This window comes from Cricetulus griseus, chromosome 9 (genome assembly GCF_003668045.3).
Source record: "Cricetulus griseus strain 17A/GY chromosome 9, alternate assembly CriGri-PICRH-1.0, whole genome shotgun sequence".
Taxonomy (NCBI): Eukaryota; Metazoa; Chordata; class Mammalia; order Rodentia; family Cricetidae; genus Cricetulus; species Cricetulus griseus.
In genome coordinates this window covers 18785022-18807255 of record NC_048602.1, presented here as the reverse complement: position 1 = coordinate 18807255, position 22234 = coordinate 18785022, and the positions used below count along the sequence as shown (strand labels likewise).

Below are 22234 nucleotides of genomic sequence, written 5' to 3'. Positions count from 1 at the left end.
GCTTCATTAAATTTGGGTTTATTAAGCTATGTATGCTTTCCTTACAGCCCCAGACTGTGTCAGTACCATAGTTTTCAATGTGACTACAATTGTGTTGTGGTGATGCCTCTATTGCATTGTTCTTACTTTGCATTGGTTTGTCTCTCTGCAGTCTTTGGTGCTTTCATATGAATCTTAGGCTATTTTTCTCTTTTTGTGTTGAATTATGTTGGAAATTTGCATGTGTATCTGTGTGTCTGTGTTTGTGATCCTATGTGTTAGAATATGCATACTTTAATGCAGATGATCATGGAGAAAAGAAGCAACAGATTTCATGGGGGTGAAGTTAGAAGTTCAGGAAATGAGAACTGGGAATCAGTCTTGGATCCTCCTCAAGAGCAGTATATGCTCCTAATCACTAAGCCATATATCCAGGCTTTTATGTTAGAATTTTGATAGGTGCTGCATTTACCTCTATGGTGCTTTGGTCAGAACAGTCATTTCCACATCACTAATTGTTGAGCATAAGAGGTTGTCTTTTATGTTTTCCACATTTCATAGTTTTATGTTATAGCTTCTTTGGAGAGTTCATTGCATTGGTTATGTTTATTCCAAAGTATTTTTGAGTCGATTGTGCATGGCCTTAGCCCCCGAATTCATTCTCAGCTACTGGTTTGGTAAATTTATAAAACATAAAATTTACAGTTTTATTCATATTGAAAATTTCCTTTCAAATTTGTATGTTTAATATTATATTGTACGATGGATAGAGAATAGCACCTGAGTAACTCATGCTCACATATACTTGCATATAAACACACATACACACATATTCACAATGTAAGGACATGTTTGCATAAACCATCCTAGTTCTTATTAAATGGCTTCACTTAAATTTCTATAGGGTGACTCTGAATACTATTTTATCATGGAAAAATCTTTCACTTTACATTTTTGTGACAATACTAGTTTTCCTCATTTGTAAAGAGAAAGCAGAAGTTGGTTATATTGGAGTTACAGCTCATGAGCAGGAAGGAGATGAAACTTGGGAAAACCCCAGCAACTAACAGAGCCATGCTCACCATAAAACAAGTGGGATCAATAGAACGGGTTAAACAGATGGTCAAGACGCAGGGTAGTGTGTAAAGTCACACTGAGACAAAGGTATTCCCCAGAAGGTTGGTTTGTGTAGCTCTGGATTCTGGGGTTTGAGGGGCAGCACTAGAGGAGAGTTTGGTCCAATGGATGTGTTGCATCCTCTGCTCATGCCTGTGGAGTATGAGAAACATGGCTCTACTTGCTCAATCCATGAGAACCACAAACAGAGAATCAGAAGTGGACTGGCTCTATTGTTTTATAAAATCAATGGTGTAGCAACATCCCAAAGCTTTTACATGTGTCCTGTTGCTCTTGCTTTGTTTCTCTCTCACATATATGGCACAATGACTTTGTACAAACATGTACTGAATTCAGCTCAGGTACACAGGAGAAAGAATGTAACTGGGAGTTTTGATTTTAAGCTCTGTCATCCTTGAGTCACCAGGACCAATGGTGATGGCCTGAAAAACACTCAAATATTTGTACCTATAAATCAGTGCCTCCCTCTTAGTTCACCAAAGGGTGGCTTTGTCTTGAAATATATGGGAGCAACTACATGTAACCACAATTGTACAATATGTATAGGAGAGACATTGGAATATTCAGACTAAATAAGATGTCTTCATCAAAGACCTCCCATTCTGACTCAGCGATCTATGTGGAAATATTGTAAGATCTAGAAGTAATAGATGACAGATTACAGGTCTACAAGTGTCTGGATTCTGAATTAGAAATCAGGTGGTTGGTTGAAATTAATACTCTGGATATAGTCCAGGGATGAGTTAAAGATGGACAGGTTAAAGAGGAACTGGCTCAGGGGTATAACTTCTGAGGTGTGGAGGAGCTTGGATGTGTTGGTATATTTGGTGTTGGTGGGATGGGATTGACAATATCAGAACAGACAGGAATGATTTTCAGTTACAATCATTAGCTCTGCACAGGATGGGCATATCCATGTACCTAGAGGTATGATAAAAAGTTGTCTTTCAGTGAAGCATAAGACTTAATGTGTCATTTAAGAGACTATCACACTAAGTTTTCATGCTTGAACATTAATGAAGTCCTGACATTGACACAAAGAAGTAAATAAATGCTCAAATACTAAGGAATAAAGAGTCAAGGTGTCTGGAAAAGAAGGAGAATATTTAGGGAGAGGAAGACACCAAGGGAGGGTTGGGAGGGATGAAGAAAAGTAATGGCGTAACAATATTATAAAGTAAAATATATACATATGAAAATGTTGTAACAAGCATCTACCCCTTCTTTGACTACCAAACACCCCAAAACAGTAGCCTTCTTTGTTGGAAACATACTGGACTATTTTTCCTTCTAAGCAGTTTAGCTTGGAAAACGTAAAATTGTTTAAGCTTCCTTCTCTTTTAATATATATCACTTTGGTTGTAGTCACAGTTCAATTGCATGAAGAGACCCCATGATCATGGCAACATCTATGGAAGAAAAACTTAAGTTGGGGCTGGCTTATACTTTCAGAAGTTTAGTTCACGATCATTGTGGAGGGAAGTCTGGTGGCATACAGAAAGATATGATACTGGAGATGTAGCAGAGTTCCACATCTGGATCAGAAGGCAGCAGGAATTCACAGAGACAGTGGGCCTGGTCTGAGCAGAAGATATGCAACATTGAGTGAAATCAATGAGGGCTCAATAAGAAGTTGCCCACAAGCTCACATACTGAACTCTTGCTCCTCTGTTGGGGTACTAGTTTTTGGAGATGATTGTGGACCCTTACCAGAGCAATGGATCACTAACTGTAATACTTTGAGATTTTATAGCATGGCCAATTTCCTATTCATAAAATATGGCATTTGCTGACCTCCATGCCTTTCCTCTCTGAAAACTGTAACGTAAGTTTCTTCCCTAACTTGCTTTTGTTGGGGTATTCTACAACAGAAAAGTAATTAACCATCTCCCTTTAGAAATTTTGATATATTTCTAGTCATGAATTTCATGTTTACTAAAGAGTGCTTAAAGTAAGGTTTTTCATGAAATAATTGAATTCCTGATTCTGTCTGTACTGTTGTTTTTCAAGTATTATTGATGTGGAAAGTCAACCAGAGTGAGGACTGCACGTCAATCAATCAACAGAATGTCTGAAGGATTGTGTAGCTCTGAGAAGTTTCAAGTGTACAGGCATATACAGGACACATGTCATCTTTACTTTCGCAGTGTGCACAATGTGTCTTTGGTGATGTCCCTTATACCTATACAAATATCCTACTGGCATGCACTGAGTAAGTTCACTAAAAAACGATAATACAGTCCTGAAATTTTATGGTGTTTGATTTCAGACAAGAAGTATAGAAACCTTAACCTGAAGAGCTTCATAGCATTTTCTCATTTCCCATGAGTGAGCACTGTACGGGTACAGAAAGACTATGCATACAGAATATAAAAATACATTCACAGGAATGTAAAACCTTTACATTGATTGACTAATTGTCAGATCAATGATACATTTTTAATAACACAGTGGCAAAGCTTAACACGGGTAATTAAATGACATCACCCTCAAGAAAACTTACTGTTGGTGGTGCTGAGGGTTGAACCGAGGGCCTCACGTTCAGCACACAAGTGCTTCTTTACTACCTATGCAGCCAGATCCTACACTTTGATTCTTTGGGTTACATTTTTCATACTAATAATGCTACTCACTTCAAATTAAAAAGAATAATTGTTTATTACATACTATGTGAATACTATTGTTACTCAAAGTAGAGGGTCACTTGTCTTTTGCATTTTACTAAACAATCCATCCCTAATAGCCTATTATTCTCATTTCATAAAGTACAGTATCTTAATTTCTTTCCCATTTAATTGCTGTTGCCTCAGAGAGGCTCCATCATGCACAATAAATTTGATAATTATGTTTAAATTTTACAGTATTACATAACTTTTAATGTTAAATGATCTGGTTAGATCTTGTCAACTTGATACCCACTGCTATTATGTGGGGAGAGAGACTCTTAAGGCTGGACTCTGGGCATGTGTAACATTTTATTAGTGACAGGTCTGGGAAGGCCTAGGCCACACTGGGCACTAACACACCTTGGTAGATTGTCCTGTGTTGTATAAGGGAAACTAAGCAATGAAAACCAATAAGCAGGCACACTGTCTTTCTCTATTGTCTGCCCTAGTTCCTGCCTCCATGTTCCTACTCTAGCCCAACCTGGCTTCCCTTGACTGACTATAATCAATAAGATGAGATAAACCCTTTCGTCCCCAAGTTAGCTTTGGTCATGGAGTTTATCACAGCAACTAAATCAAATTAGGGCAGTAACTTAGACAATAGTTGCTTCAAAAGGTAGAGTCATTCTTCCAAGAAATTAGATAGGCACACTCTTATCCTACTTTCAGCCTGTTTCTCAGAGGCTGAAAAAAAAAAAAAAACCCTGAGCCAAGCATTATATCAATAGAAAGTTGACGCCTACAATCATAAATGGCAAAGCAGATATCGAAAGAAAACACAACAAAATGAATAATTTATAACCTGAATGGAAGCAGGTATATGAAAATAATGTTGGTGCATATATATATGCATATATCTGTGTGTATATACATATATAAAATATTTTAGCTTATTTTGACTTTAATTGTTCTGTAATCAACAATTACTAAAACATCAAAGATTAGCTATGGAAGATGAAAGTTATTCCTTCAATAAACATTCCAAAGTAATGGTCATTATTAAACTTCCTCAGTTTAAGTGCCAACTGGATGATTTCATCAACAATGTGTATTCTGGCATTTCTAGATGTGGGAGTCATTACTAAAACATCTGCTCTACATGTATGAAATGGCTTCTTAATATATGCCTACAAAGGCTCGACTTTTTAAAATTTAGGTCAAGTTCTTCCTATAATTCCCAGGCTAGTGATACTCCCAAAACAGCCTGACAACTGTGTGCTTTCCATGCATACCACCCCATCCAGCGAGGTACTTGAACCATTCATGGATGTGTTTCTATCATTACTGGTACTAGTATTTTCTTAAGACTGAATTCCTGAATATTATACAAATGAATTGTGGCTGAAGACCTTGCTATAGTCATTTATTCTTCTGGCCGATATGACGTCTCCGATGACTTGCAAGGTTGGAACTTCGACTAAAGACTTTGCCACAGTCAGTGCACGTGTAAGGTTTTTCTCCAGTGTGGATAGCCTGATGGGTAGTCAAGCTTGAACGTACACTAAAGGCTTTACCACACTTATCACACGTGTAAGGTTTCTCTCCAGTGTGAGTCCTACGGTGATTTGCTAGGTGTGAATTCTGAGTGAAGACTTTGCCACATTCATTGCACTTGTAAGGTTTTTCTCCAGTATGGATGGCATGGTGAGTAGTCAGAGTTGAGTACACACTGAAGGCTTTGCCACACTTGTCGCACTTGTAAGGTTTCTCTCCTGTATGGGTTCTCCGATGATTTGCCAGGTGTGAATTTTGAGTAAACACTTTGCCACATTCCAGACATTTATAAGGTTTTTGGCCACTATGGATTACCTGATGGGTATTAAGGTTTGAATGTGAATTAAAGGCTTTTCCACACTCATTGCACCTGTAAGGTTTCTCTCCAGTGTGAATTCTCTGATGAATCGCAAGACTTGATGTTTGACTGAAGACTTTGCCACATTCATTACATTTATATGGTTTTTCTCCAGTATGTATTACCAGATGGGAAGTTAGACTTGAACGCACACTAAAGGCTTTGCCACATTCATTGCATTTGTAAGGCTTCTCTCCCGTATGAATCCTCCAATGTCTTGCAAGATTTGAAGTCTGACTGAAGACTTTGCCACATTCTTCACACTTGTAAGGCTTCTCCCCACTGTGGACTCCACGATGACTTGCAAGATGTGAATTCTGAGTAAAGACCTTGCCACATTCATCACACTTGTAAGGTTTTTCTCCGGTATGGATTGCCTGATGGGTAGTGAGGCTAGAATACACACTAAAGGCCTTTCCACACTCGTTACACTTATAAGGCTTCTCTCCAGTATGTGTTCTCCAATGATTTGCCAGATGTGAATTTTGAGTAAAGACCTTGCCACATTCTGAACATTTGTAGGGTTTTTCTCCAGTATGAATTACCTGATGGGTATTTAGGTTTGAATGTGAGCTAAAGACTTTTCCACACTCATTGCACTTGTAAGGTTTCTCTCCAGTGTGCGTTCTCCGATGAATTGCAAGGCTTGAAGTTTGACTGAAGACCTTGCCACATTCATTACATTTGTATGGTTTTTCTCCAGTATGAATCACCTGATGATTAGTTAGGTTTGAACGGACACTAAAGGCTTTGCCGCATTCATTACACTTGTATGGTTTCTCACCAGTGTGAATTCTCTGATGACTTGTGAGGTGTGAATTCTGAGTGAACACCTTGCCACATTCATTACATTTGTAGGGTTTTGCACCAGTATGATGCCTCTCATGTACCAAAAGATAAGAACGTCGAAAAAACGCCTTCCCACATTCAACACATTTGTAAAGTTTCTCTCCAGTGTGAATTTGCCGATGATGTGCCAGAGAAGAACTGTAACTGAATACCTTGCCACACTCTTTACATTGATAAGGTTTTTCCTTAATAAGTGCTTTTTGTCTTTTCTTAAGTAGTGAACAATAACCATCATCCTCATATTCGTCAATAACCTGTGCTCTGACACAAGTCTGAAGGATTTGACGAGACAACAAAATTGAAGAAGCACCGGTGACAGACTTAACTTCATTATCATTAATATTCTCTGCCGATGGAAATGACTGTAGTTCAAGTATGTTCCTAAGGCATTTTCCCATCTTCTTTCTACTAACTTGATGTTTTCTATGGGTGGATTTATAACTCCTTTCACTATCTTTCCACTGAAACTCAAAATTCTGTAGATTCTCCTGGATTCCTCTGAAGGAAAAGGCCTCGGTGACACTGCTTTTACATCTTTCTGACATCATTGTCTGGTTTGTTTCTCCTGAATCGCCACTTGCTTTTGGTGGTAAATCTTTAATTCTACGTTCAGGAGAGTTGACTAGAAGATATAAAAGATTTCTGATTAATTAAAACAAATATTCCACACTGAAAGAAAACTAAAGGAGAAAAAACATTTATTGAGTTAACATCAATGTTTAGAAACAAAAGATAATGAAAGCATCATAAAATGAGTGATTATATAATTAAGAGCAGCTAATCATATGTGATTTAAATAATCAGGAGTCATCATTTCAAATAACCCCTGACCAAATTATTCACATTGAGTAAAATTAGATGAATCAGAAGAAAACTATTTTTCTACCATGGCCTAAAGATGTATACTAACTGCCAAAAATTATATGACTGTACTTCAACTGAAGGATTAACAGTGTATTCAGTATAAGTACACAAGAAAATACCATAAAAATTTTTAAAGGTCACAGCAGTTAATTTACAGTGAACTAAGTAAGTGGCAATTCTGAATGGGAAACAATAGCAAAACGAGAGGAACAATTCACAAAAACAGTATCAGCAAAAACAATGCAATGACCACTTATAAACTTATTTAGCTCCACTTATAACAGGCATTTTTCAAAAATTAACAAGCAGTACATGCCAGTTACACTTCCCAGCACACACAAAAAACAATCACTTGTAGGTCCTGGTAAATATTATCAAATAATTCTAGAATTCCATGATAAACCAAACAGGCAAACCATGAATACAGAGGCTCATAAGTTGCTAAATGAAGGAGCTAGAGAGATGGTTAGTGGTTAAGAGTATGTGCTACTGTTGCAGAGGAGCTGAGCTGAGTTCCCAGCACTCACACTGGACAATTCACAACCACCTATAAAGCCAGCTCCAGGGGGATCCAACACTTATATCTGGAACCTGCAGGCACCTGAACTCATGTGAATACACACACAGACACAATTAAAATATAATACAGATTAAAACTAAAATGACATATATTGTAAAATAATAAACACTTTCCTATTAAGAATAAACAGGGCTTTCTAGTGTAGAAATAATACAAAATGAAAGAAAGATAAGAACAGGAGAGCATTGTGTTAAGCAAAATAAACCAAACACAAGAACAAATACAAGACATTTTGTCTAATATGTGGAAATTTTTCTAAAAGCCTGAACCAAAAAAGTATGAAGAAGAGGGTCTCCCAGAGAAGGGGAAGGAGAAAAAGATGACACAGTAAAGAACAGAGAGTGAGCATGGTCAAGGCACAACATGAACATGTATGGTGTGTTTGCTGTCTCTCCCTAATTTAGATAAGTAATGTGTCAATGTGCTGCAGAGTATGTGTTTATACTATGTGAAGATGTGGCACTGTCATTGGCTTAATAAATTGCTGAATGGCCAACAGCTAAGCAGGAGAGGATAGGTGGGACTACTGGGGAGAAAGAGAACTCTGGGAAGAAGAGGGGGTAATAGTGAGACTCTGAAGAAGTCAGACACATGGTACAGAGCACAGGTAACAAAGCCACGTGACAGAATGTAGATTAAAAGAGAGAAGCTAATTTGAGGTATAAGAGCTAGTTGGGGAAAAGCCTAAGCTAAGGCCAAGCTTTCATAAGTAATGTAAGTCTCCAGGGCATTATTTGCAGGCTGGCATTTCAAAGACAGTCTGACAAGAAAGCTTGCTACATTTAGCGCCAAACTTCCATCATGTAAACCCACATAGGGACTGAGAACGATGAGAAAAGAAGTTCCAAATGTGGTTTTCTTGTAACCAGTCTCTTGGGTAGGCTCACTTCTAACAGCGTGCATAGGCATGGCTCCTTTAAAAGGCCCTGTTGTAGAGCAGAGCACTTGACCAGTCAGCAGGCTAGGTAAAAACACCTGCTGCAACTCAGTCTCAGCAACTTTCCAGAGCTGGGATGATTAGCAGCACCTGGGATATTTAGGCAAATGAATGCAGAACCAGCTGCTAGCCAGGGAGTAGAGAGCATAGAGGGTTAAGGTTTGGCTCATGCAATCAGAGAAGTCCCGTCCAGGCCAAGAAAACCTGTGAGCAGGTTGCAGTGTTCTTGAAAATGTGGTTAGGTGCTAAAGTAAGAAAAACAATGGTTACAGAAGTCACAACAAAATCAATCAATCAATCATTTATAAATAATAGTCTTTAAAGAAAGAGTAATTTTTAAAAAAGCCATGTAAGGATGGGAAATACATAGGACACCTGGATCCTTTATGTTGCTTCATTGATTTTAAAGTTTTTGAATGCTGATGAGCAAAAGACAAACAGTGCTGAGAAACAATGGATTGAAAAAAACTGATATTAAATAAACATGTTTTTAAAAATGCTATAACTTCAGAATGGAAATGAGGAAATGTGTTTCACTTGGGAGAGGTTATGCCTTTGTTTCCACAGGAAACCAAAAGCATTGAATCCAATCAAAATTAATGAAGACAAGATTTGTTTGGGGGAGACTTCCTGAAAACCTTGGCTATAAAAATGAAGGGGAAAAAAAGAAAAACTACAAGATAGGTGATGTATATACTGATTGCTCTACATGGGAACAGATCTGAGACTGGATGAGACACAATAATTCTTGCTGGCTACAGAATCCTCTCTCTCTCCATATGTGTGTGTGTGTGTGTGTGTGTGTGTGTGTGTGTGTCTGTGTGTGTGTGTGTGTGTGTATGTGTGTGTGTGTATGTGTGTGTGTGTGTGTGTGTGTGTGTGTGTGTTGTGTGTGTGTGTGTGTGTTGTGTGTGTGTGTGTGTGTGTGTGTGTGTGTGTGTGTGTGTGTGTGTGTGTGTGTGTGTGTGTGTGTGTGTGTGTGTGTGTGTGTGTGTGTGTGTGTGTGTGTGTGTGTTGTGTGTGTGTGTGTGTGTGTGTGTGTGTGTGTGTGTTGTGTGTGTGTGTGTGTCTGTGTGTGTGTGTGTGTGTGTGTGTGTGTGTGTGTGTGTGTGTGTGTGTGTTGTGTGTGTGTGTGTGTGTGTGTGTGTGTGTGTGTGTGTGTGTGTGTGTGTGTGTGTGTGTCTGTGTGTGTGTGTGTGTGTGTGTGTGTGTGTGTGTGTGTGTGTGTGTGTGTGTGTGTGTGTGTGTGTGTGTGTGTGTGTGTGTGTGTGTGTGTGTGTGTGTGTGTCTGTGTGTGTGTGTGTGTGTGTGTGTGTGTGTGTGTGTTTTCAGTAAAAAAGGACCACACACCAATAAAGACAAGTAGCCCAGTTGGCCCAGTCCCTCAGAATACATCTACTGCAGTTTCTTCAAAATTCTGCATCTGGAATACTTCAAAGCTGCTAACTGCCATGGTCCAGCCTCACAGACTACTCCAGCCAAGACTTCAGATAAGCTCTACACTTTCCCATCACAGAGACTAAGCAAAAAAATAATACAAGCTAGCTCTTCCAGAACTTGCCTGTTAATTTTCTCAAGGTCCACTAAAGATGCTGTCCCCTCCAGACAACAGGAAGCAGTCTAGATAGCATGATACTCACATTCCAAGAGATGGGATGGGTAGTTTTGGTTGGTGGGTGGATTATGGATGTTTGTCATTGTTTAGGGGGTTGGCTCAAGTTGTTATTGGTCAAGGCTGAGGAAAAAACTAAATGATTCAGGGATCTCTTTCTGAAAGGAAGTAAGGAGGATATAGGAATGAGAGAATAAAAGATTAGACCATTAAATCTACTTCTAAATTGAAAAAAAAGCAACTATTAATCTCACATTTTACCTTGGTAAGGACTTTTTATATTTATACAAATTTAAGGTGTTTTTTGTTTTAACATAGTGTGTATATATGCTGTTACTCCTGTTTAAGGTATTGTACCTATGCAGAGCATTTTAAAATGACTACTAAGAGTATACCATCCAAAGTGTACAAACAGGACATAAAGAAGGTGACTGCTAAACTTCAGCAAAACAACGTAGGACAGTCCTTCAAAACTTCCTGCTTCACAGAAAAGTCTGTCAGACATTCTGGTCCTATAGGCCAAAGAAGGATGTGCCAGTGTTGCAGAGAAACTTTGGGTGTCTGTCTAAGCAGCCAGATGACTCTGTCATCTCTATAGTTTGGGAAGTTGTTATACTTCCTGTTTACTCAGATAATATATCCTTCTCGGGTCTCTGATTGAGTTGAAGATAGTTATAGTTTCATGGTAGACCTTTTTACCAAATTCAGGAAAAATGCTACATAAGGGATGGAAAGTTTATATGGTTCAGACATATAAAAGCTTAAGTTGTTTAAGAAAATTTTTTAAGGTCTAAAAAGGTATTTTTAGGATGGTAATACAAGTTATGATAGAAAATGGTTGAGCTATAAAACTTTGGATAACTAAGACAGGATAGATACTATTTTCTCTAAATTTGCCAAATACATATGAACTGTACATTGTGAATGTAATTCTCATCCATGAATTGTTCTTATTTAATTGTTATATATTTACTGAGTTAGAGTTAAACCCTTACCTGTTTATTAGATAAAAGGGGGAGATCTTGTGGAATATTTGCTGATACTGTGTGAGTATGTGTCACTGTGATTGGTTTAATAAGGAGCTTAATGGCAAATAGGCAGGGAGAATAGTCGGGACTTCTGAGGAATGAGATGGAACTGTGAGAAGGACAGTGGGGTGGGTGCCACCAGCAAGATTCTGGATAAGTCAGACATATGGTACAGAGCAGAGGTAACTGAGCCGCGTGACAGAATGCACATTAATAGAAACAGGTTGATTTAATTTATAAGAGGTAGGTGGGGAAAAGTGCAAGCTAAGTCAGACTTTCATGATTAACAAGTCTCTGTGTAATTATTTGCAGGCTGGCAGTCTAAGGAAAAGTATGACTACATAAATGATTACATTATAAAGTGATTTAAGTATATACATATGTATGTATAAAACAAAGTGATAACAAAGACTGAAACGTATTTTGACATGTTGTATATGTGTGTGTAACAGTGACAAGGCTGAAACATGATCACACCCATCACTTCAAAATTGTAACCATTGCCCCTGTTCTTTTATTAAAACACTGGTCTGACTGACCAGTAGCTCACTAATATCCTCTACCCACTGGTGATTCCCTGTTCTGTGCTTCTAGATGAATTGAGGTAAAATTTACATATAAGTGAATGGAGAAACACATAGGTATGACATCACATTCAATGGAAAAATAAAATAAGTAGATAACCACAATGAAGAATATGATCCCAAAAGAATGAATTCCTGCAATTCATGGCAAAGTGGACAGAACTGGAGGGTACCATTGAAAGATTTTAGTTCACAGAGAGAAAAGTTTCCTACAGGCCTTGGCCTTGGAAGTTCAGTAAATGCCCATTAAAGTTGGGCATGGCGATGTGTACCTCTAATCCATCTACTGAGGCTTCTGAGTGGCCTGTGTAATACTCATCTCAAAAAAAAAAATAAGTAGAATGAAAAGAATACCTACATCTCTAGTGGGGTGGGAACCTGGTACAATTCTAGCTCAGCGAGGCCCTGGGCATAAGCACCACCTCATTGCCCGCCACACACACAGATCAAAGCCCATCCCCATTTTTTAAGTGGGCTGTTTTCATGGAGTCTTGTTTCAGGTTTTACGTTTTGGCTAGTAATTCACTGTTGGATATCTGGCATACAATTCCTACTCCATACTCAGAGGGAAACACCTGACACTAAGTAACAAAGGCCTGTTCACTGAGATCACAGCACCGAGGTTCTTCTTGGGCAGTCATGGGAGGTTTCACAATGATGACCGTGCTAAGTACAGAAGAAGGAGCACACTAGGACACAGGAAACAAAACAGATGCTGTTACTGGATCATCCGGCAGCTGAGTTTCTGTGTGTAGATCTAGAATACTGAGGATTGTATTCATGGGTGTTGGGAACCTTTATTCTTTATTACTGAAGTAGCAATTAATATTCAAGGCATCAACTCCAGAATATTTGTTACTACAAATTGGGCTGTGTGTAGAATATATCCTGGGTGATTTGTATTCTCAGATTGGCCCCAGAGAAAGGAAATTCCTTCTCACAGGGGAGTCAGCAGTAAGAGCTGGAGCCTCCTGATCTCACAATACATACATAGCCTTAGTTTTCCCCTTTGATTTGGCACACTGAGAAGCCCCATTTAACAGTTAATAGCACAAGTTGCAAGTCACGTCCCTCTCTGAGGCTTAAGTTTGTCAGGATGTTTTGCAAGTCATGTCCTGTGAGGCACCTGCTTTTCTCAAGGTCCTACCTGCCTTCCTTGCTCTGAAAGATATGCAAGTCCTATTGTGAGAGAGTTCTTAAGTGTGCCTGTAGATATAAAAACTAGAAGACTTGTGGGACACCGGAGACCTCAGGAGAACTTTTAGAAGAAGGAACCTTTGGAGACTTTTTAGAAAGAACTTTTAGAGAATTTTTAAGGAGAACTTTAAGAGAGAGCTTTTAAAGGGAAAATTATTAGAGAGAACTTTTAAGGAGAAATCATAAAGAGAGCTTTGGAGAGAGAACTTTTTGGGGAGGCCTCCAGTTTTGAAGAACAAAGAGCCATGAGAGGAATATGTATGTGAGCCTATTTATTTCCATTTCGCCCTCAGACTCCTTTTAGAAAAACCCAACCCAGCTGCTGCATAGCCCCTAGCCTGGAATCCGAGAGAGCATCAAGGCTGGAACTTGAATGCTCTCGTTACGTGGGATGCTTGTACTATTAGCAGTGTTATTTTTAGCAGCTAAAGTTATTAATGAACCTGTGTGTGTGCTTCACCAGTTGACTCTTTTTGTTGTTATGAGTTTTTATTGTCCTTCAGAAAAAGGAAGTTCTAATTGCAAGAATATCTATCAGCCACTATTTTACTGGACAAAATGAGCCAAGCAGGGAACTTTCACATGTTGTTTTGTTAGCCTAATTATTTTATGTTCTGGTTTTTATTTTCATCGGGACAGAGTCTCACTACATAGTTCTGAAGGGCTTGGAAATCATTTATGTAGATCAAGCTGGTCTCAAACTCATAAAGACCCACCTGCCTCTTCCTCTCAAGTGCTACAATTAACGAATGCACCATCAGGCCCAACATAGCCTAATTATTTCCTAACAGCCCCATCTTACTAATACAGCATTATGTTCAGCGTCACTTACTTCCAACTAGATTCACCTCTTCAAAGTCCTACGCCAGGCAAGCATGGAGGACCAAACATGTAATCTCATCACTTTTCAGGCCGAGGCAGGAGACCTGAGAGTTCCTTGCCAGCCTGGTCTGCAGGGATATACCTTTCCACCCATCCTCCTCCTCCTTCACAGAATGATCTGAAACACTTTTCATCGCCACAGGAGAGCCAAATCTTTCACCCTGAACCTTTTGGTCTGAACACAAAGTGTATCTGAATTACAGCACCTTTGTCAAAACTTAATTAACTGTCCATCACCAGTACCTCATGCATCTAACCCTAGCACTCAGAAAGCTGAAGCAGATTCTTTCCAAGAGTTTATGGACTGCCTGGGCTACATGGTGAGTTTCAGATAAGCATGAAATCCTACATCAAATACACAAATAAGAAATAAGGTTTTAAAAAAACAAAAACAAAAACAAAAAAACCTACCTGGATACCACAAGAGCTAATGGCTAAAGTTTTGTACCTGGAAAGAATAGTGACAGACTTTTATTTGCCACAGAATCCTTGTGCTTGCCATTATGCAGTGGTGAAGCTTCCACTTTGCCCAGAGAGCTAACCTGCACTGACAGCTCTGATCTGCTCCTGTCCATGTGGTTGGTTATTATTGATTCACTCTGCACAGCCCAGGGCCCTTTCTCTTGGTCCAACATAGACATAACATTCACATAAGGAAGTGTTACTCCTGTTTATAAAAAAACAGTAAGACCATCTACTGACACTTGTGGAGAATCTCTATGCTAATGGGAGAAGAGATCATGCTTCACATGAATCTACAAAAATACTTCAGAAAGTCTTTACTGCCAGACTCCTTCTGGGAGTTTATTGGACAGATACCTCATTATCTACCAATAACCAGTGAATCAAATGCTCAGAGAGAGAAAGCAAAGAATTGCATATAGTGGGAATCTAGTAGAGTCATTTGAATCTAGGGAAAGCATAGAATGTATATTTAGGGCAAGAGTAGAATGTACTAGTGTTTGTTGAAAGTACCCAGACCTTAAGGAAAATCACAGTAGAGAACAGTGACTTTTTTCTATGACTTAAGAGTTTAGAGTTGTTTTTCTAAAGGGGTTACCTATCTGTTCCATGGCTTTGGTCACCAGACTATGCAGAAACACATGAAGTATTACATTATTAGGTACTGCAAACAGTACAGATTAAGGAAGAAAGGTTACAGGGGTATAATGATTTCCTTCAGAGAACATACCAAATAGATCAAAGGGGCTTTGTATGAGGAATTTGCTGTACCCCAAACACAAACTTTGTGTACAGTCAATACACGTTTGAACAGAGGTTCAAAGTTCAGTTCACTGGAACTGTTCCTCCCTGCAGAGAGCCAGCCTAAAATTACATCTCGGAATGGCTATCCTCCCTTGAATATCCCAGGTGACAAACAACACCCGACATTGGATACTTTAAATATGTACCTAGGTGCCATGAGTCATGCATAGTGACATATGCCAGTAATTCCTAAACTAAGGAGCATGAGGAAATAGGACTTCACTTCAAGGCTACTATATTATACAACCCCCCACACCAAAACACAAACAAAATTTACCATAAGGGCCAGGAACATAGCCCAGTGGCAGAGTGCACACTAATGCAAAAGTCTTGGGTTCTATTCTCAATGCAGAGAGGGAAAGAAGAGGAACAGAGGAAGGAAGAAAAGAAGAGAGGCCACATGGTTCCACAAAGCCTGGAAGGAAAACTGCAAAGTTACACCACAAATATCTCAACTCTCTGAGAAAGTCATCCTTACCCAGGGAGACGAGGTTGCTGTAGTTCTCCAACATAACATCTCTGTGCAAAGCCCTTTGTGCAGGGTCTAGGCATTCCCACTCCTCCTGAGAGAATTCTATGGCCACATCCCTGAACGTTAACTGTCCCTAAAAGGAAACAAACACATTTTACCAAGAGAACATTTAGGATCTTTACAAAGAGTTGAAAGAAGAGAAGAGAAGAGAAGAGAAGAGAAGAGAAGAGAAGAGAAGAGAAGAGAAGAGAAGAGAAGAGAAGAGAAGAGAGGAACCCACCTCTAAGCTGTGAGCTTACAAACTGAATGTCTTTGTCTAGCTCGGACATATAGTTCACCTGGCATCTCCAGAGTGATAAGGATGGACTTGGCTCCTAGGGTGATGCTGAAAGGTGAAATGAGGTCCTGAGTTACAGGAAGGTTGCTGGGCCCCAAGACAACAAAGACAGGAGTAGGTCCAAACTTCAGGCCTTACTCCCCATGCTCCATGGAGAGGAGAGGGGTTGAACGCTCAAGTGAATACCGATGATGAACGTATTAAATAGTATGTGAGTGATGGAATGTCCATAAAACCTCAAAGCACAGAATTTGACATTCTTTCCCCACATTCTGCTGTGGGGTAAGTAATAAAGCTTGGCTTACCCAAGGAGGGGGGTGAAAGTCACAGCCCATCTCCCATACCTCACTGTTTCTGTCTTCTCTGTCCAACCGGTCATCTCTAGTTAGTGGAATGTCCGTTATAATAAATGGGTAAAGAGTTTCCCTTAGTTTTGTTAGCTGCATTAGAAAAAGAGCCATAAACCAGGGGAGGGAGCTAGATAGATCCTTGATGAATGCAGTCTGTGGTGCTGCATCCTCTTGCTGTTTAGTGTCAGAACAACTGAATTAGCTGACACTGGCCTGCGGGATGCTGCAGAATTACTTGTCTGGTATATGAGGAAAACCCCACACGTGGGCTAGGCTAAGCTTTCTGTTTAATGAATGTACAAAGAGAAACTGACCTTGTCTCGCCTATGTTCCTACATTAAGATGCACCTGAACAACACTGTATCACCCTAGTGTTATTTTGCTTTGCTGTGAGATATTATGGTATCATGCCCCAATGCATTTCTCATATTTGTAGATAATATGAAGAAAAACAAACAAACAAAAGACAACAGAGGGTCTGCCCCTTCTATTCACCTCACACTCTGTCCCTCTGTCCTCTAAAGCCTTTTTTTTTATCCTCATTTACCCAATCCTCCTAACTACCTGCAGCATGAATTCTAATTGGTCTTAACAAAAACAAAACAAAACAAAACAAAAAACAAAACAACAACAACAACAAAAAAAACCAGTCAGCTAACAGGGTAGAAACTGGAAGACCACAGAGGCAGAGCAACCAGCCACTAGTTCTTACCTCTACTGCATCCTCAGCCCAAATCTGCGGTCCTGTCCTTACAAATCCTGACTGAATGCAACGCACTACTGTCTCCTGCTGCCTTACATCCCTCTCTTCCCCCAGCCATATCCCTTCCTGTCTGCATCTCCTTAGTGCTAGGATTAAAGGTGTGTGACTCCCAAGTACTGGGATTAAAGGTGTGAGCCATCACTGCCCGGCCTGTTTTCTCTCTGAGACTGGATCAGACTAGTGTAGCCTAGGGTGTCCTTGAAATCACAGAAATCCATCTGCCTCTGCCTCCCAATTGCTGGGATTAAAGGTGTGTGGCAACACGGCCTGGACTAACTAATGGCTAACTAATGGATTAGCTCTACACTCTGATTCAGGCAAGCTTTATTTATTAGATCACAAATAAAATATCGTCACATACTACTTGGTTCCCATTTGATAAAAGGAAACAACAACAACAACAACAACAAAAACAAAAAGGAAATCCCACAGGTTCATCTCAATTCATGTGGTAGATAAAGATGTTGGATACACCCAATGTCTTCAGAGATGAAGCCATGGAACTTCAAGAAGTCATCTCACTGCCTGGGACAGCCTTGTAACCCCAACACTTTGAAGGCTGAGGTAGGAGGATCTTTACGAATTCAAGGCCATACTGGACTACACGTTGAGTTCAGGGCTGGAGTGTGCTATATTATGCTTATTATTTTATGTTTCAATGTTTGCTAGGATGTATGTTTGGGAACATGTATACCTGGTGCCTGAGGAGGCTGGAGGAGGGTGCTAGATCCCTTGACACTAGAGTTAGAGATGGTGATGAGCATCCATGAAGGTGCTAGAAATCCAACACAGGTCCTCTGGAGGAGCAGCTAGTAATTTTACCTCTTGAGTCATCTCTATCTCTCCAGCCCAATAAAAATATATTTTTTTTCTTTTTGGTTTTTCGAGACAAGGTTTCTCTGTATTGTTTTGGAGCCTGTCCTGGAACTCCCTCTGTAGACCAGGCTGGCCTTGAACTCATAGAGATCCACCTGCCTCTGCCTTCTAAGTACTGGGATTAAAGGCATGCACCACCAATGCCTGGCCAATAAAAATCATTTTATAAACAAAAAAAGCTGAAAGTACAGCTCAATGGTAGAGTGCATGTCTAGAATGCACAAGGTTGTGTGTTCACTCCTCAGCAGTAAAACTATGTGGGGGAAAACAAATATATTAAACAAATCCAAGCATTCCAATGATCTTATCACCATTTTCCCCAGCAGGCAGAAAGTAGAGAGGAGCCTAGCCAGGTATGCAGCCATCATCACTACACAGTGAGAGGAAAATCCACAAGGTGATGGAGAGGACAGCACAGAGGTTGATTTGCTAACATTAGCACGCGATGTTACGACATAGAACCAGGTAAGCATAGGAGTGGAAGACAACAGGACTATATTTCCTCATCACAGTCTCATGACACGTGTACTCCAACAAAGAAGACTCTGCTTTTCTTTTGGAAATCACCCTCAGTTATACACAGATTTAACAATATGTGGACTATGAAAAATGCAAACACTGTTGATTTTAGCAGTGAAATCAGAGATGGTGAGACAACACAGTAGCCATTTAAGAGGGTTGAAGTCTAGAAGGGCCATTTGGAAGACCAATGTATCAGAAAGCCTGGTTCAATCACAATGTGGGTCCTCAGTGAGGAAAATGAAGACATATCACTGATGACTGTGAGAAGTACGTATATTCGTTTACAGAATTTTCCCACAAGACTGTGGAAAGTTGGGGGTGGTAACCTGCTCTTGTAAAACCAGACCTCTGGAGGTTGAGACAAAAGGTTTTACGATAAGGTCAAAGCCAGTCTGGACAACATAGAGTTCCAGGAAACAGAGTGAAATACTGTTACAAAAGAAATGAGTAAGCTGGCAGCTGATGGTAGTGCACGTCTTTAATCCCAGGGATTGGAAGGCAGAGGCTGGCGGATCTCTGTGAGTTCGAGGCCAGCTTGGTCTACAAGGCAAGTTCCAGGACAGCCATGACCATTACACAGAGAAACCCTGTCTCGAAAAACCAAAAAGGAAAAAAAAAAAAGAAAGAAAAAGAAAAAGAAAGAAACAAGAAGTAAGCTATACTTCCTTCCTAAAAGGAAAACCTATAAAATAAAAGATCCTAAAAAGTACTCCTACATGAACTCTTGCCAGAAATGGTGCTGTGGTTTCCTGATGTCTAAGACATGGGAAGAAGAAAAGAATAGGCAAGGAACAGAATGCTGTATCTCATTTCCTAAAATTCAGGACTGCTTCCAGACTTATGAGTCATGTTCAAGTTATGCATTCAAAGTTTTATACTTGAATATTTATTATTAAGAGGAGGAAAATCATACTTTTTTTATTACAAGCACAAATGCTGCCATGCTTGAAATATATGAAAGGGCTGGAGAGATGGCTCAGAGGTTAAGAGCACTGACTATTCTTCCAGAGGACTTGGGTTCAAGTCCCAGCACTCACACGGCAGCTCAAACCTTTCCCTAAGTGCAAGACCTGGCATCCTCACACAGACATGCATGGAGCCAAAATCCCAATGTACATGAAGTAAGAATAAATAATTTAAAAAGGAGAAAAATATAAATACTTTTACACCAAATGTGAGCTTCAGAAGAGTCCCACGGCAACAGCAGGGTCTGCAGGATGAAGTACTCAGAGTGTTTACAGAACCCCCTACTGTTGCACACTCAGGCTGGTTCATATGGAGAGCTCAGGGAGTACAGTACTGCCTGGGAAGCATGAGGACCAGAGCTTGCATCCCAGCATCATGTAAAAGCTGAGTACACCTGTAAACGCAGTGCTGTACTGGTGGAGAGACAGATCCATGGAGCTTGTTGGCCAGCTAGCTTAACCAGTTAATGAACTCCAGATTCTGCGAGAACTACTGTATCAGAAAAAAAAAAAAGTAGTAAGCCACTCAGCAAGATGCCCCCATACATACACATGCCTGCATGAGCATATACTCACATGAGCAAGTACATAAAACACATCTACAAAGAGATAATGATAGCTTTTCGAGTCCTGTACTATCACACTCAGGAACCCCGCCTGAGCTACATAGGAAGATACTCTCACTCTGAAAACTGGGGTGATAAATCATTTATGATTTATTGAACTTGCCTGAGGATTCAAGAAGCAAGGTCAGCAACAAGCTAAAGAGGTCATAAGGTTATAGCATACAGCTCTAATCCTAGGATTCAGGAGATAAAGTCAGGTGGATCTCTCTGAGTTCAAGGCCACCCAGGGATACATTAGAGTTCATCAGTCTACAAGAGAATTAGAGCTCACACCGTTAATCCCAGGACTCATGAGAGGCAAATAAAACAGGAGCAAGGTCTCAGTATCAGGTATTCATTCTCTAGCCACATTGAGGATAGAAAAACATTCAGTCTCAGGATTCCCCAGCCACGCTGAGGAGAGGCAGCAGGATCAATCCATTCAGCCTGAGGTAGTGTTAAGAGCTAGTGACTCCCTACTTTGCTTTTTTGACCTTCAGCTTGAAGTTTGAACCCCAATATCTGCCTCTGGGTCTTTTATGAATTCACGTTACAGAAAACAAGTGGGGGGGAAAAAAACCTACCATCTTCTTGGTGAAATACAACACCTTCCATCCCTTATTCCATTTTCAGTTGTTGAGATGTTCTCTTGGAAACAATGACCACTGACATTATTACCTGCAGTGCAGTGTTCTACGAAGAGTGTAATTTCACAGAAAGGTCTCCTTTCCCCCATAAATCAATAAGTATCTCTGCATGCACATTGGCATGTGACTTGCAAGTGTAGCTTCTTTTAGTTACATCTAGAGAGCTAACAGTGCACTTAGACAGTGGCCTAGTCCACCTAGTCAATCCTTACTAGGCAGCCTTTAGCACAAAGGCTGCTCCCAAGTTCTATATTACAGGATCACTGGGAGAGGAAATCCAGTGAAGACAACAGAGGCTAAGGGAAAACATGAGTGAAGTGTCCAGTCTACACTCAGTGCAGGCCAGCAGGTTCCATACCTAGCACTTCAAGGAACAGAGAAACAATGGGGGGGGTGTTGGAGGGGGGCAGTGGCTCACTGTACCTGCACGGCAGCCATTCCTGGTTCTTTCTGTTTCTTCCTTCTCCCAGCTTCTTCCTTGAGTAACATGAGTGTTTAGAAGTCAGTCCTGAATACCAAAAGCATAAAATTAAGTATACTACATCTTTGCAAAGTGATTTGATTAATTAAACCCCTTACATCCTGAATAATAATAATAACAACAATAATAATATTAATAAAAGCATGAGCCTAGTGGTATACAAATACAGTCCTAGTACTAAAGTCAGAGGATGTGAACTCAAGGCCTGGACAAGCGAGTGATTTCCAGGCCATGTCTCAAAATGGTAAAATTATAATGTTCTGGATGAACATAACCACTTTATTTCCCCTTTGGAGATGAAGACCTAATATAAAACCCAGCTGGCCTTGAATCCATGATCTTCCTGCTTCAGTCTCCTGAGTGCTGGGATTGCAGGTACATTCAAACCAGCTCAGCAAGGCACCCACCACCTGAGCCACTGAGAGAACTTCGCTGTAGCCCACTGCACCAAGGGGACACAGGGACAATAAAATATTGCAGGAGGGACAACAGGAATACTTGACACTTTTTTTTTTTCAGAACTTGATCCCTTCTCAGAACCATCAGGAATACAATGCTGCCTCTGAACACACCCCGGAATGCACACTGGTACATACACAGACCCATATGACCACGTAGACATGATAAAGTAAATGCAGGCAGGGATATTCAGCTGAGATTCGGAAAGAACACAGTCGTCCTACTTGACCTCTTAATGCTTATAAGAAAGAGGCTTATCTGGAATAGCCACCTGTTTCCTTTGTATTGTTCCTTATAATGAATAAACCTAACTGCAGTGTTTCC

The 22234-nt window shown here is 40.0% G+C and overlaps 1 protein-coding gene across 1 annotated transcript; it reads right to left on the bottom strand.

Annotated features, from left to right (window-relative positions):
* Nucleotides 1-5141: 5141 nt before the first annotated feature.
* LOC100752458 (zinc finger protein 160) lies at nt 5142-21459 on the bottom strand. Its single transcript, XM_035449503.1, is given in 5 exon segments — nt 5142-6829; nt 14710-14745; nt 14748-14834; nt 15912-16038; nt 21394-21459. Coding segments are annotated over 5 exon segments (2004 nt in total).
* Nucleotides 21460-22234: the final 775 nt, after the last annotated feature.